Here is a 13,890-nt window from a genome sequence, read left to right on the forward strand (position 1 = left end):
GCCATCCCTTTTCTTACTACAGGTATCCCTTCTGTATCACAGGGGTTCGGAGCATAGCACCCCCACAATCTGGAAAATCTGCATAAAATTTTTTGGCCCTTCCTTTGTACTAGAAAAGAAGTCTGAATTTTTTTCTTTTACTTTTATGGGGTATTTATAGTACCTTTTGGGAAATTTGGGTTAACTATTTGGTGATAGGCTGTAGTTTCTAAACTTTTTCTATGTCTGCTAGCTTTTGTGCAACATCTGTAGCTTTCACAAAACTCTCCCAAAATTCCCATTTAATTTCTTATGCTGGACCATAATATATTGAAACCTTGATGGGGAAAGTCATGACATGGAAAGGATTCCAGTATTTTTTTTTCCTTCTCTCTATTTTCCAAACCTCATTCCATTATATCATCTCCCAAATTATGAAATGGGATACTTTGGCTCATCACAGACATTCACACGGCAGTGGACCTTGAGGCCCCATGTGTCCTCATTCCTCCTTGACAAGTTTTGAGCATGGGGATGATGGAAGAGTCAATGGTTACGTCCAAGAAAGAAAGAGGAAGGATGGTGTCAGGAGTGGGCAACAAGTATATATCCAGATACGCACACTTACAGTGTGGTTGTGGGTGGCCAGTGTGCTAGAGTGTATAATAAGCAGGGAATGTCCCTGGTCTATCCTTGTGTTCTCAGGCTGGGCAAAGCAGACCTACTGCTTACATGTGTAGGCTAGTTCTTCCTGTACGCACTGCTGGCATTCAACATAGCAGCACCACTGCACGTGGCAATGGCAGGAAAAGGCCACCAGTCGGCTCTGGGTGTTATAACCCCGACCACAGCACAAGCTGTCACAGCTGGCTTCCCTGGAGCAGGCTCGCCCTGCTGTGCCCGGGGAGTACTTGCTGGGCCGGCAGAAGCTGGGCGAGTCATCGATGTACACCAAGTCCCCAGGCCGAGGGGCTGTGCCCTTGGCAAGGCGGCTGGACCTCGGGGGTGTCCACAGCTCCAGGCGTCCCAAGGCTTCATTGGTGGTGCTGGAGACCTTGACAGCAGAGTCATAACGTAGTTTCAGCAACTGACCCGTCTCCCGGAATGGGGAGAGTTGCTTCCAACATGTCCTCACCGCACAGGAGCCAGAAACACCGTGGCACTTGCAGGTGGTCTTCAGACCATTCCTCACAGCCTAGGTGGGAAGGGAGAGAGAAAGAGCCCCTGTTATCTTGGGCCAGGGCCTGAGGACACTGACCTGGGTTACCTCTCCCGCTGCCGGAGTGTCCCTAACCTCTCTACTCTGTCCTAACTTGCCCTTCTATCCCCCTAACATTCTCTGAAGAGGTCATGTTACTCCACACTGGATCTGGGGCAATGACAGAGGACTAGGGTGGGAACTGGAGGAAGGAGAGATCGATGGAAAGGAAAGGAAAAGAGAAAGGAGAAACTTCTTCCAAGGCTTTGCTCCAGGTGCCTCCTTCCTTTACTGATCAACATTGCTCTTAATGCTCTTCTTCCTTGACTTACTCTCTATATTTTCAGTGTATCTCTTAGTAGAATATAAGCTCTTTAAGGCAGACATGCTTTTTCACCCATAGAATTAGAGATTTAACACTGAAAGGGATTGTAGAGTTCATCTGGTTTAGTTCCCTCATTTAAAAGATGATACTTGAGAATGGGGGAAAGAACTCTTCAAGGCCACCTAGGAAGGAGCAGAACTGGGTTCTGAACCCAGGTCTTAGGATCACGGAACTTCATGGAGAAGGAATTTCCATGGCCATCTAGACCTCAGTATTCTTATTTTAGAAAATTTATTTTAGGAAATGAAGGCCCACAAGGATAAGTGATTTGCCTGAAATCACATAGGTACTAAGTATCAGAGCTGAGATTTGAACCAAGGACTGCTGCCTCCAAATTTAGCTCTCTTTTTACTATACCATATTACCTCTTTATTGTTGTCTTTCTGTCCCCAGGGCCTTGTATATAGGAAGAGCTTAATAAATGCTTCTTGAGTTTATAGTTTGGATATAATTTAATAAAGGCTAGATGGAAAAGAGGGCAACTAGGTGGCACAGTGAATAGTGGAGTTAGGGAAACTTGAGCTCAAATCTGGCCTCAGACAGATAATTACCAGTTTTGTGATTCTGGGCAAGTCATGTAACTCTGTTTACCTCAGTTTCCTCATTTGTAAAATGAGCTGGAGAAAAAAATGGCAAACCACTCTAGTATCTTTGCCAAGAAAAGACCCAAATAGGGTCACAAATAGTCAGAAATGACTCAACAATAAAATATGGAAAAGAACATTGTTTTAGAATATCCTGTACAAACTAATAAAGGGAGGAATACAATTAAAATTTCCCCTGAAATAAACTTCTTCCATCGCTCCTTTTTCCTGCCTCAAATCCTATTCCTAGTCTTAGGATCATAGGATTTCCAGCTGGACAGGACCTACTGAGGCCTAAAAGAGGAAAATGATTTATCCAAAGTCACTAAGTAAGTAATCCAAAGTCAGTAAGCAATTCAAAGCCTGGTCCTCTGACTCCAAATTCTAGGATCTTTTCTACTATACAGTCTGCACTAAAAAGTGTGTATTGGTATGTGGGTATGTGGGTGGGTGGGTGGAGGGGGGGAAGAAAAGAAGAGGGAGAGAGAGAATAAGAGAGATAGAGAGAGGGAGGGAGAAAAGAGAGAGAGAGGGGAGAGAGAGAGAGGGGGGAGGGAGCAGATAGACAAGAATATACTTCATTAAGAAAATGTCAAAGCTAATTCTCACTCTTTCTACTACTTAATTGCTATTGCATAGTGAAGCAATTTAGGTCATTGTTAGCTCCTAAGTCAGCTCTCAGTTGGTCCTGGGATTGCTTAAAGTGGAAGGAGACCCTGCCAATAGGTCTTGATAACCGCTACTTGGTCATGTGATCCAGTGGAGATCAAGTCTTTCTGGGGGAGAGAGAGAGGGATGCTCACCTTGATGCCCATGTTGGTGTTATGGGCATCCATCCGGGCACGAAGGTCCTTGCTTCCTTTCTTAGGCCCCAGGAAGTTGCTGAGGAATTTGGTGCTGTATTTGAGGTTGTCCCCACATACACCCCACTGCCAGGCTTGGCGGTTCTCCAGGTCAGGGGAGTCATCGCAGGTACAACGCTCCATTCGGCCTGCACTGCAGGCCCGGGCCAACGCATGGGTGAGGGCTGCTGAAGACACTGCATATAGGAAGGCGGTCTCCTTGAAACCTGTATCAAAAAGGGAGGAAAAAGGTAGGGAGGGAGAGAAGGAAAGTCTGAGGTCCTTAACTGTGTGTCTCTGGAAAAAGAAACACTGTCTGGCCCTCTTGAGGCACTGAGTAACAATAGAAAGGAAAGGTATGATGATGTGGAATCATATCATCTTAGACTCTCCGAGTTGTAATGTACCATAGTGATTTGGCTCAACTAACCAAACAACCAATAAAATGCAATAATAAGCATTTATTAAGTACCTACTATGCACCAGACTGGGCAGCTAGGTGGGGCAGTGGATAGAGCACTGGACTTGGAGTCAGAAAGATGAGTCTGACCCTGGGCAAGTCAACTAACCCTATTTTCCTCAGTTTCTTCATCTTAAAATGAGCTGGAAAAGGAAATGGCAAACCATTCCAGGATCTCTGCTGAGAAAATTCCAAATGAGGTCATAGAAGAGATGGATATGACTGAAAAACCAATAAATGACATGTTCTAGACACCGTGGTGCTAAATTTTGAGGATAAAAAAAAGAGGTAAAAAACAGTCCCTGTCCTCAAGAACTTCACAGTCTAATAAGTAAGAACCAAGCAAATGAATATGTACAAACAAGCTACATGCAAGATTAAAAAAATCAATAATTAGCAGAGGGAAGGCAACAGAATGAAGACAGTTTACAAAAGACTTCCTGTAATAGATGGGATTAGGATTGGGAAGTCAGTAGGTGGAGTTGAGAGAGAGCATTCTAAGCACTGGGGACAGTGACCCAGAGAGGAAGGGAAGTCCATGGTGAAACAGCAAGTTAGGGACAGTTGGAGCATAGACCTGAACCAGGATGCTGAAAATGCTTCACTGTCACCCATCTCCCCTTTTCCTGTTGACATGGCACAGAGCAAAGGTGCAAATTCCATCTCTCCAGAATTTAGTTTTAAGAGGTAAGGATTTGAAGCTAAACCCTGGAGAGATGAAAGAATTGCCTCCATTTACAAGCAAGGGTCACTACTTCCTAGATTTACAATTGGACATTCTTGCCAACGCTCTCTGTCTCCTTATTTAGTTCTGATGTTCTTGAGGCTTGAGGGTTGAAAGATGTGAAATAACCATGAGAAGCAGCCCTACTCCTTACCATTTTTTCCAAGAAGATTTCCCTGATTCATCCTATGTTGGTAAATCTCTTCTCTCTCAAACCACATTTTTAATAACTTTTCTGCATGCAGATTTTCTATTTTGATGTCTTATCCCTTTACTAGACCATAAACTCTTTGAGGGAAGGGAGGTTGTCTTATAATTATACTTTGTATCTTGCCCTCATCTCTTAAGCATGATTTGCATGTAGTAGGTACTTGTTATTTTTTAAAAACCCTCACCTTCTGTCTTAGAATCAAAACTAAATATTAATTCCAAAGCAGAAGAGCGATAAGGACTAGGTAATTGGGGTCAAGTAACTTACCCAGGGTCACACATCTAGGAAATGTCTGAAACCAAAATTGAACCCAGAACCTCCTATCTCTAGGCTTGGATCTTGATCCATTGAGTTACTTAGCTACCCTGGACTTACCCTTTTCAGAATTTTAAAAATTTAGGACCTCAGTGGCTCACTCATCCTCAAAAGAAGTCCCTGCCATATCAAACTTGATAAGCAGTCATCCATCAGAGGATGGAAGAACTCCATTAAGAGGAAACCCATTCCAAATGCATTTTGAACTATAATTGGTAGGAAGATTTTTTATATGAAGATCAAATTTGTCTCTTTCCAACTAACCATGATGCATTTAGTTCTGCTCCCTGAATCAAAATAGTACAGAAACAGGCAGGGTAGAGAGAAACATGGGAAAGGATGTTAATGAGTAGGGAAGAGAATGCCACCAACTGCTCCATGTGCAATCTGAATAGTGGCTAAATAGTGGCCTTTTATACGTTAAGACCAATATCATGTGCCCCTCTTCTTTTCTTCTCCAGGGCAAGCATTGCCAATGCCTTTAGCTGATCCTCACATAAGGATGTAAGAGAACCCTTCCCTTTCTTGATTGACTGAAGAAAGCACCTACCTCTTTTCAGAAGCGCTGTTCTCCCCTCCAAGCTACAGTTCCAGCGCTCATGACGGAACTGGGCCTGGCACTCAAGGACACCTAGGTGTACAGCATCATACAGGGTCTCAGCTAGGCCTGGCTCCCGCCGGCATAGCTGCTTTTGCTTTCGGGAAAGCTTCAACAGTTCACATTGCTTCAGGTGGGCTCTGCTTTGAAGGGGAGCTGTAGCTGGGCCCAGTCCAGGGAAAGGAGTCAGAGCTTCTCTTCCTGTCAGGCTAGTGGGAACCAGGAAAAAAAAAAAAACCTGGTTAAGTCTTATGAGGAGAAGGGAAAGGATAGAGTGGTACCAACCAGGAGGCACTGGGCAATGGTGGCCAAATGGGTTTGATTCCTTACCTTGCCACTTCTTAGCTTCTTAGTCTTGGGCGAGTCATTATACTTTATTGAACTTCTGTTTCTTTGTCTGAGTGTAGCTAAATAATATTTAGACTGAAAGAATTATATAAATGTGGACTATCAGTATTATGGCTAGAGAAGCAACCAACGGTGTGGTTGACAGTTAGCCTTGAAGTCAGAGAGACCTGGACTCAAATTCTTTCTTTTGACACCTACTAGCCAAAGACCATAGCAGGTCATTAATCCCTCATGCCTGAGATAACTCTCTGAGACTACAAGTTACAGGTGACTTCCTAATATGCATTGGTGGACATTTCACATTAAGAGTTCATTATATTGATGAAAGCTCAGATATGGCCTTCCAAAAATATTATCATAACTGGGATGGTATGGATTTCCAAAAAGTAAGTTTCAAATCTAGGGGGTCTGTTATTTCTTTTTTTTAATTAATTAATTTTTTAAAAAATCCTTACCTTCCATATTGGAATCAATACTGTGTATTGGTTCCAAGGCAGAAAAGTGGTAAGGGCTAGGCAATGGGGGTCAAGTGACTTGCCCAGGGTCACACAGCTGGGAAGTGTCTGAGGTCAGATTTGAACCTAGGACCTCCCATTTCTAGGCCTGGCTCTCAGTCCACTGCACTACCCAGCTGCCCCTGGCTCTGTTATTTCTGAAAATTCTAGTTCCCAGTCCAAGCTCTTGACACCTTCCTTAACATAAGATATTTATTTGTCAAGTTCCTTTTCCTTATAAGGCCATATCCATCTTGATCCTTTCCCTTTTAGGATGCACATCCGAGGGGGATGAGGTTTAAGAATTAAAGATGATTTGTCCAAGGACTCAACTTGGCTATAAAGGTGGTACTAGAATCCCAACTCAAACTGTGCCTCCTCATTGAGGTCAGATTGGGACTAAGGTCCAAAGAGGGTGTGATTAGCCTAAGGTCACAAGGCTATTAAGTGAGGAGATATGGTGGAAAGAGCTCTGGAATGGGAGTCCATTGACCAATATTCTAGTCTTGGCTGTATCACTAATTAGCTGTGACTTTGGACAAATCGATTACATTCCCTGGGCTTCAGTTTTCTCCTCAAAAAAAAAAATTAAGAGGTTGGACCAGATTATCTCTTAAAGGCCCTTCCAGAACTGACAACTTGTGATTCAGATCCACTGAATCTAAGTCTGATAGTCTTTCTAGGATACTAGAGTATCAACAATAGGAGAAATAATTAAGTGGAATGGTAAGAATAAAGAGGACACCGTTTCTTGAAGGCTCAATGGAGCGCATGAGACAAGGTTGGATATATGATTTTTAATTGTCTTCCTATTGCTTATATTCCCCAGCTAGGCTCTTTGAATGTTGAGATTTCTCTTCTTATCTACCCCCTTTCCCTTCCCTCTACAATGCCTAGCAGAGTGCTAATCATGTAGTGGGCTCTCAATATGTTCTACATGTTTGATTCAAACAGTCAGAGAGGTACCTTTGAAAAAGAAATCTACCTCCAAAAGGAGATTGATTGGGAAGGACCTAGATGAATTGGTGATGGAAAAACCCCAACTAGGAACCTCCCAGGGCCAGTAAAGCACAAACCCTTAAGAATTTAGAATACCAAGTTTTTGATATTAGGGAAATGGTAGATAACCTTAACAAGGTCTCTGTCTCTAAATCTTATTCTCCACCCAACCTCATATGCTCCCCTCACAGGAAGGCTCTTCAGGTCTTCTCAATCCCTCCTTACAAGCTCTCTGATTTATGTAGGCCCAAAAACTATCTGACTACCTTAATAAACTAAATATCCCAGATTGTCTCTCAAAGGTTAAGGATACAGGACCCACGAATGGACTGAGTCCTTTCCCAAATCTTGGGGTTGACTTCCTAGGTAAATCCAAAGTCCCAGATATAAAACCCTTGGATTTACCTTAGCCCAATTGTCTCAGCCAGATTGTTCTCAGCACCTCAGGGAAACACAGATCTTCTCCAAGATAATATACTCCAAACCCAGAAATTTACTAATCTTTCTACAAGACTAGCCAGTTCACAGGAGATGATAGAGCAGCTTCCAGCTCAGAGAGAAGCAGAGCAGGAATGGTCATTAATCTCAGTTAATTCCCAAGATCCTCCTGTGCAATGCCTTCTCCTTCCAGAATCTTCTCCCAGGGTTTGTGGCTAAATTCTCTTCCTTCCCCTTAGAGACAATCTTTACATTTTTTCCTATCCCTTATCTTTACACCCTTAGGGCTGTCACTTCATCACTTCTTCCCATTATTCATCATCTCTGATAGATGACCACAGTGGATAGAGTGCCAGGCCTAGAGTTGGGAGGATCTGGGTTCATATCTGGCCTCAGAAACTTCCTAACTGTATGACCCTGGGCAAAACAAAACAAAACATTTTTTTCTCTAGTACCACAATTCAAAATCATTGATTCTGTGGCATTCAGCTTTCCTTATAGTCCAACTCTCACAGCCATACCTTACTATTAGAAAAACCATCACTTTGACTATATATATAGACCTCTATTGGCAAGGTGATGTCTCTGCTTTTTAGTATGATGTTCAGATTTGACATAGTTTTTAGGATGGCTCCAATTATTAGAAAGTTTTTTCATATTCTGAACTGAAAATGAAGTTCCTTACACTGAAGCATCTATCCCCTGTTCCTTGACCTACTCTTTGGGTCCAAGGAAGGATAGGAATCTTTGCTAGACTTATAAGTCTAGCTGGGAGCACCCAGTAAGGAAATTCCTTTACTGATGTAGGTCCACAGCTTCTCTGCAATCTATAGTCTTACAGAGTTGCCTATGAAAGTTAAATGACTTTCCCAGTGTCACCTAGTCAAGTATGTATTAGGGGTGGGACTTGAACTCAGATATTCCTAATCTCTAAGGCCATACTGTCCAAGCAGAATCATTCAAATTCTTCTGTTAGATAACTCTCTCTATCCTGGTTACCCTTTTATGGGTACAATCTAGCTTTTGTCAATGTCTCTCTTTAAAAAAATATGGCACCCAGAATTGAATTCAACTGTGGTCTTTCCAGGGCAGAAGATGGGTGGAACTATTTTCTTCTCTGGAGAAATTATACTTCTTTAATAGAGCTTGAGGCTGATTACAGCAATTTTTTTTGGTCGCTGGGTCATGATGCCACTTCTTTTTGACTTTGTGGTACACTAAAACCCTCAGATCTTTTTCACATGCACTATTGCAGCTCTATCTTTCTTTAGGGGTGATTTTTCCCCTTTAACCCTTACTTTCTGTCTTAGAATGAATACGGTGTATTGGTTCCAAGGCAGAAGAACAATAGGGGCTAGGCAATGGGGGTTAAATGACTTGCTCAGGGTCACATAGCTTGTAAGTATATGAGGTCAGATTTGAACCCAGGACCTCTTATCTCTAGGCCTGGCTCTCAAATCCACTGAGTCACCTAGCTGCCCCTGTACAATGGATTTTTAAAACCTGACTGCAGGATTTTCCAATTTTGAGAGACTTGGTAAAAAAAAAAAAAGATCTTGAAGATTGAAGACCTAGGTTTAAGTGCTAGCTTGGGATGACCTTTTTGGCACCAGACTTCTTTGAGTCTCAATTTTCTCCTTCGTAAAATATGGCAAACAATCCTTATAATACCCCTCTCAAAGGGTTGTTGTAAGGAAAGGGCGTGCTAGTTAATGTTTAATAATGAAGCTCACTTACACTTCTAGGTCATCTTCATATTTAACATTTTCGCTATCACTTTTTAAAGTCTAGATAATTAAAACCAAATGAGCCCCCATCTATAGCAACTTTGGTATAAATGCTCACATTGAAAATTTAGCAATTGGCTCAACAGGTTTGAGCTGGTTCCCTTGTAGAACATTGTAGAAGTGTAGAAATGTGAGCTATTATTATTTTTAATATCACTTTATCTATAGCAGTTTCTGCAACATGATCCATCTTTGTGGGATTGGAGGAGCCCTGGGGCTGCCACAGGAGAAACTAAGTCACTCAAAATATTGACAGTAAAACTACCAGAATGCTGTGTGAGAGAACAGAAGATAGGGTGAGACTTTTATGTGCCCTTCTTTTTTGCTTTTGCAAGGGTTTTGTCTTTGATTGCCTGATACTCTTGAAAACTCAGTTTCCATTCTATCCAACCCTTTACAAAACTTTACAAAACATGAGTATTAATAAATCAATTATCTTTTCAATGAGGTTGGTGGGCCAAGAGAAGAAATTTCCCAGCCAAGCATGTGGGAGTTAGGGTTAGGAGTTTCCAGGGAATTCTCCCCCTTCCTCTTTAGAGCATGCTTGGAGTTTTCATTATGAGTGCTGTGGAGCCTCTGTCCAGCTATGTGGTAAGCTGGAGCTGAAGGAATTTTAGTATGATATAGCCCCATTTGGGGCAGCTAGATGGTACAGGGGATAGAGCCCCAGGCCTGGAGTCAAGGAGACCTGAATTCAAATCCAACCTCAAACACTAGCTTTGTGACCCATGTCAAATCACTTAACCCCTATTTGCCTCAGTTCTTCATCTATAAAACAGGAACACATTGGAGAAGAAAATGGCAAACCTCTCTAATATCTCTGCCAAGAAAATCCCATGAACAATTTCCGTGGGGTCAAATCGTTAGACATGACTGAACAACAACATAACCCTATGGTAGCCCTCAGGGGGAACAAATGCTGCCATCAGTTTAAAAAAAAGACACAACTTTTGGCTCAGTCTCTTGGCTTTGACCCTTCCAGGTGGCAAATAGTACAGTTTGTCCCTAGACTTTCCTGAAGGAATTGGGAAAACAGGTAGTACTTATTCCCCTCCCCCAAGGGGAGTATAGACTCAAGTAGGCAAGCTTGCTCCTGGGACTCTGGCTGTATATTTTCTTTCTTTAGTAATTGACTGCAAGTGTTTCACCAGGTAGACATATCTAGGTTTTGAGGTGACTTGATCAGTTTAAGAGGGACCAGACAAGTAATAGGACTGGTTACCATAAGGTAACTGTCTCATTAGCAATCCTGAAGATCACTTTGTGTTCATGAGACTTGAGTATTAGCTTCCCTGTAGATTGTAACAGTATTTATAAATTGTTACTGAATCCTCTTCTGTTAACTCAAGCTTGCCTTTTATAGTTAGCATGTCTTGTGTATGTAGGAATAAACTACTTCTTCCATTGGTAATTCACATTACACACTAAGTATCCTTTGCTACTCCTCCTTTCTCCCCCTTCCTTTTTCTTTTTGGGGAGGCTCTAAACAGGAACATTCTTGGGGTGGTATAAATTACCTGGAGAATGAGCATAGGAACCCTAATCTTTCTCAATAGAGGAAGGCTCCTCCAGGACGGAACCCGGACCAACAATATGCCTGGATCCAAAGCAGAGAGGGATGAGTATTCTAGCTTCTTGGGTTCACTAGAGATTCCTTAAGGTTAAAAAATTTTGCCTAAAGACAAAAACATGCCTGGATCCAGAGCAGAGAGGGATGAGTACTCCAGCTTCTTGGGGTGAGTACAAGTTCCTTAAGGTTAAAATTGTTGCCTAAAGCCATGTTGAGATTTCCATAATTGAAAAATAAAAAGCTAACATTTATAGACTACTTTAAAGTTTTCAAAGTACTATATTCACATATTCTCTCTCATTTGATCTTCCCAATAACTTGGTGAGGTAGATAAGATTATTATTCCTATATTGCCGAAAAGGAAACTGAGCCTGAGGAAAGTTAAGTGACTTGCCTAGGATCATACAACTGTTAAGTGTCTGAAGCTGGATTCAAATTTAGGGCTTCAGGATTTCAAATTCAGTGCCCTATTCTTAATTGTGCCGCCTACCTGCCTCTTAATATTTCATAGCAATATTTAATTTTCTTTCCATGCTTCTAGGTGCTACAGTAAATATAGTACTAGATTTAGAGTCATGAAGATACCTACTGGCTTAGGGCAGCTGGGCAGTTCAGTGGATTGAGAACCAGGCCTGGAAATGGGAGGTCCTGGGTTCAAATCTAATCCCTCAGACACTTCCTAGCAATGTGACCCTGGGCAAGTCACTTAACCCCATTACCCAGCTCTTACCACTCTTCTGCCTTATAACATAGCACTGATTCTAAGGTAGAAGGTAAGGGTTAAAAAAAAGATACCTACTGGCTGTTTGCCTCAGTTTCCTCAACTATAAAAATGGATAAAGTAAGTTTGTTATAAAGATCAACTGATTTAACATGTAAAGTATTTTTCAAACTTTAAAATGCTATAGTATTGGGCAACTAGGTGGTACAGTGGATAGAGTGTGAGGCCTAGAGTCAGAAAGATTCATCTTTCTAAATTCAAATCTCATAGTTGTGTGACCCTGGACAAGTCACTTAACCTCAATTGCCTAGCACTAGTCATTCTTCTGTCTTAGAACTAATACTATGATGGAAGTTAAGAGTTAAAAAAATAAGGTTTGCAAATCTCTTTACTAATTATATCACATGATCCTTCTAATAACTCTGTGAAGTAGCTGCTATTACTATCCCCATTTTACAGATGAGGAAGTTGAGGATGAGAATGTTATGTGGGTTGCCCTAAGGTCACACAGTTAGGAAGATTCTGAAGCAGAATTGAAATTCAGGCCATCCTAACTTCAAGTGTATCCACTGTGGCACTTAGCTGCCTATAAAGTTGATATATTAAAAAAAAAAAACTGGCCTCAGATACTTCCTAGCTATGTGACCCTGGGCAAGTCACTTAACCCTCCATTGCCTAGCCCTTACTGCTTTTCTGCCTTGGAACCAATACATAGTAGTGATTCTAAAGTGGAAGGTAAGGGTTAAAAAAAATGTAAAACTGCTCTGCATAAAAAAGCTTCCTCCCCCACCCCATTACTATCAAATTCTTTGCATTCTGTTCTAGACACTAATACAATCCAATTGGACATAATCATGGGTGGCCTCCAGTCCCCCAGACCCTGCCCCAAGAACCATTGCTTTATAGGGCTGGTTTCTTGGAGAGATCTGTAGCTTCTTTGTCCAATCCATCTGCCTTTGTTACCTACAACTTCCAGCTGGATTAATGTCCATAAACCCCTCTTCCATCACATCCCTCCTCTGCCCAAAGACTAAGCCTTCAAAGACTATGAGGTAGAAGCCAAATTCTTGGCATGGCATTTGAAGCCCTCCATAGCGTGGTTCTAACTTATCTTAGTAAGATTATCTCCCACTACTCCCCAGCATAAATTGCCAGAGATCACCTAGGCTGGTCTTTATTGTCCCCTAAATATATTTTCTGTAGTCCAAGGCTTTGCTTCTTTCCTCACACAATTCTCCCTGCCTGCACTCTCTTACTTTGGTTCTTTATTCGAGCCATCTAAACCTTATTCATACTTCAAGTCTCATCTCCTCCAGGAAGTCTCTTCCACCACTCCAGCCCACAGGGACCTCGCCCTTCTCTGAACTCCTGCAGCAACTATTGCCTGAACTATTAGATTGTAAGCTCCTCAATAACAAGGCCTTTGTCCATATTTTACAATGTTCTGGGTCTATAACAGAGGCTCAGTAGAAGCATTTATTGAACTGAGGAATGAATAAAATAAACAATAATGAGATTAACAAGATCTATCCCTAAATCCAAGTCAACCTAACTAGGTCCCCACTGGATTCCAAAGCCAAGAGAACTCTCTCGTTCTTGAGGAGTTTCTGGAAAGCAGTGAAACTCACTGTCTCACTCTTCAGCCACCCTGAGGATTTCTCCATAACCTTTAGTCACTGCCTTCACAGTGGCAAAGATCCAAAGAAAGGGATGACCAATCTCCCAGCTAGTCATGGCCTTCCTTAACTAAGACTCTAACTTGTTGGCTGGCCACCTTCTTTGCTGGACCCAAGGCAGAGAGCCCCACAGGCAGGTACAGGATAGGTCCACCCCCACCCCAGGTACCTTCAGAGAACTCTCATGGATGGAATCCACCAGGTGCAGCCAAACTCAGTAGGGAGCTAATCTCTAAAACCACCAAGCAGGGACAGATCCTATCGGACTGCATCCCAGCCAGCCGTGGCCCTGGGCGGCAATCCCAACCTGAGTGGAGGGAAGGGGCTGGCTAATCATTAAGCTGGGGGCCAGTGGGTAAATTTCCAGTCCACTGCTGTCCAAACCAAAACACTTTCCTGAAACCTGGCAAGAAACCTTCAGTGTTTCAGGATCTTTGCTTGATCCTTCCCTGATCCCCAGTAGAAGCCATGGTTCACCTCAAATGACCAGTGCCCATTTCAACCGAACTGTCCAGGAGATTAATTCCCAACATAGAAAGTCTGGCTATGGATGGGTTCTGG

General features: G+C 42.3%; 1 protein-coding gene across 1 annotated transcript in view; it reads right to left on the reverse strand.

The window, feature by feature from the left end:
- Window positions 1-353: 353 nt before the first annotated feature.
- Window positions 354-13,890, reverse strand: part of WNT9B (Wnt family member 9B) — a 41,354-nt gene continuing 27,817 nt past the window's right edge. Inside the window, exons 2-4 of the mRNA XM_001375820.4 lie at window positions 5,249-5,505; window positions 2,950-3,215; window positions 354-1,174 (exon numbers count right to left, since the gene is read on the reverse strand). Of these exons, the coding sequence (XP_001375857.1) occupies window positions 701-1,174; window positions 2,950-3,215; window positions 5,249-5,505 (997 nt within the window). The 3' untranslated portion in view covers window positions 354-700. The remainder of the gene's footprint in view (window positions 1,175-2,949; window positions 3,216-5,248; window positions 5,506-13,890) is intronic.

This window comes from Monodelphis domestica, chromosome 2 (genome assembly GCF_027887165.1).
Source record: "Monodelphis domestica isolate mMonDom1 chromosome 2, mMonDom1.pri, whole genome shotgun sequence".
Lineage (NCBI taxonomy): Eukaryota > Metazoa > Chordata > Mammalia > Didelphimorphia > Didelphidae > Monodelphis > Monodelphis domestica.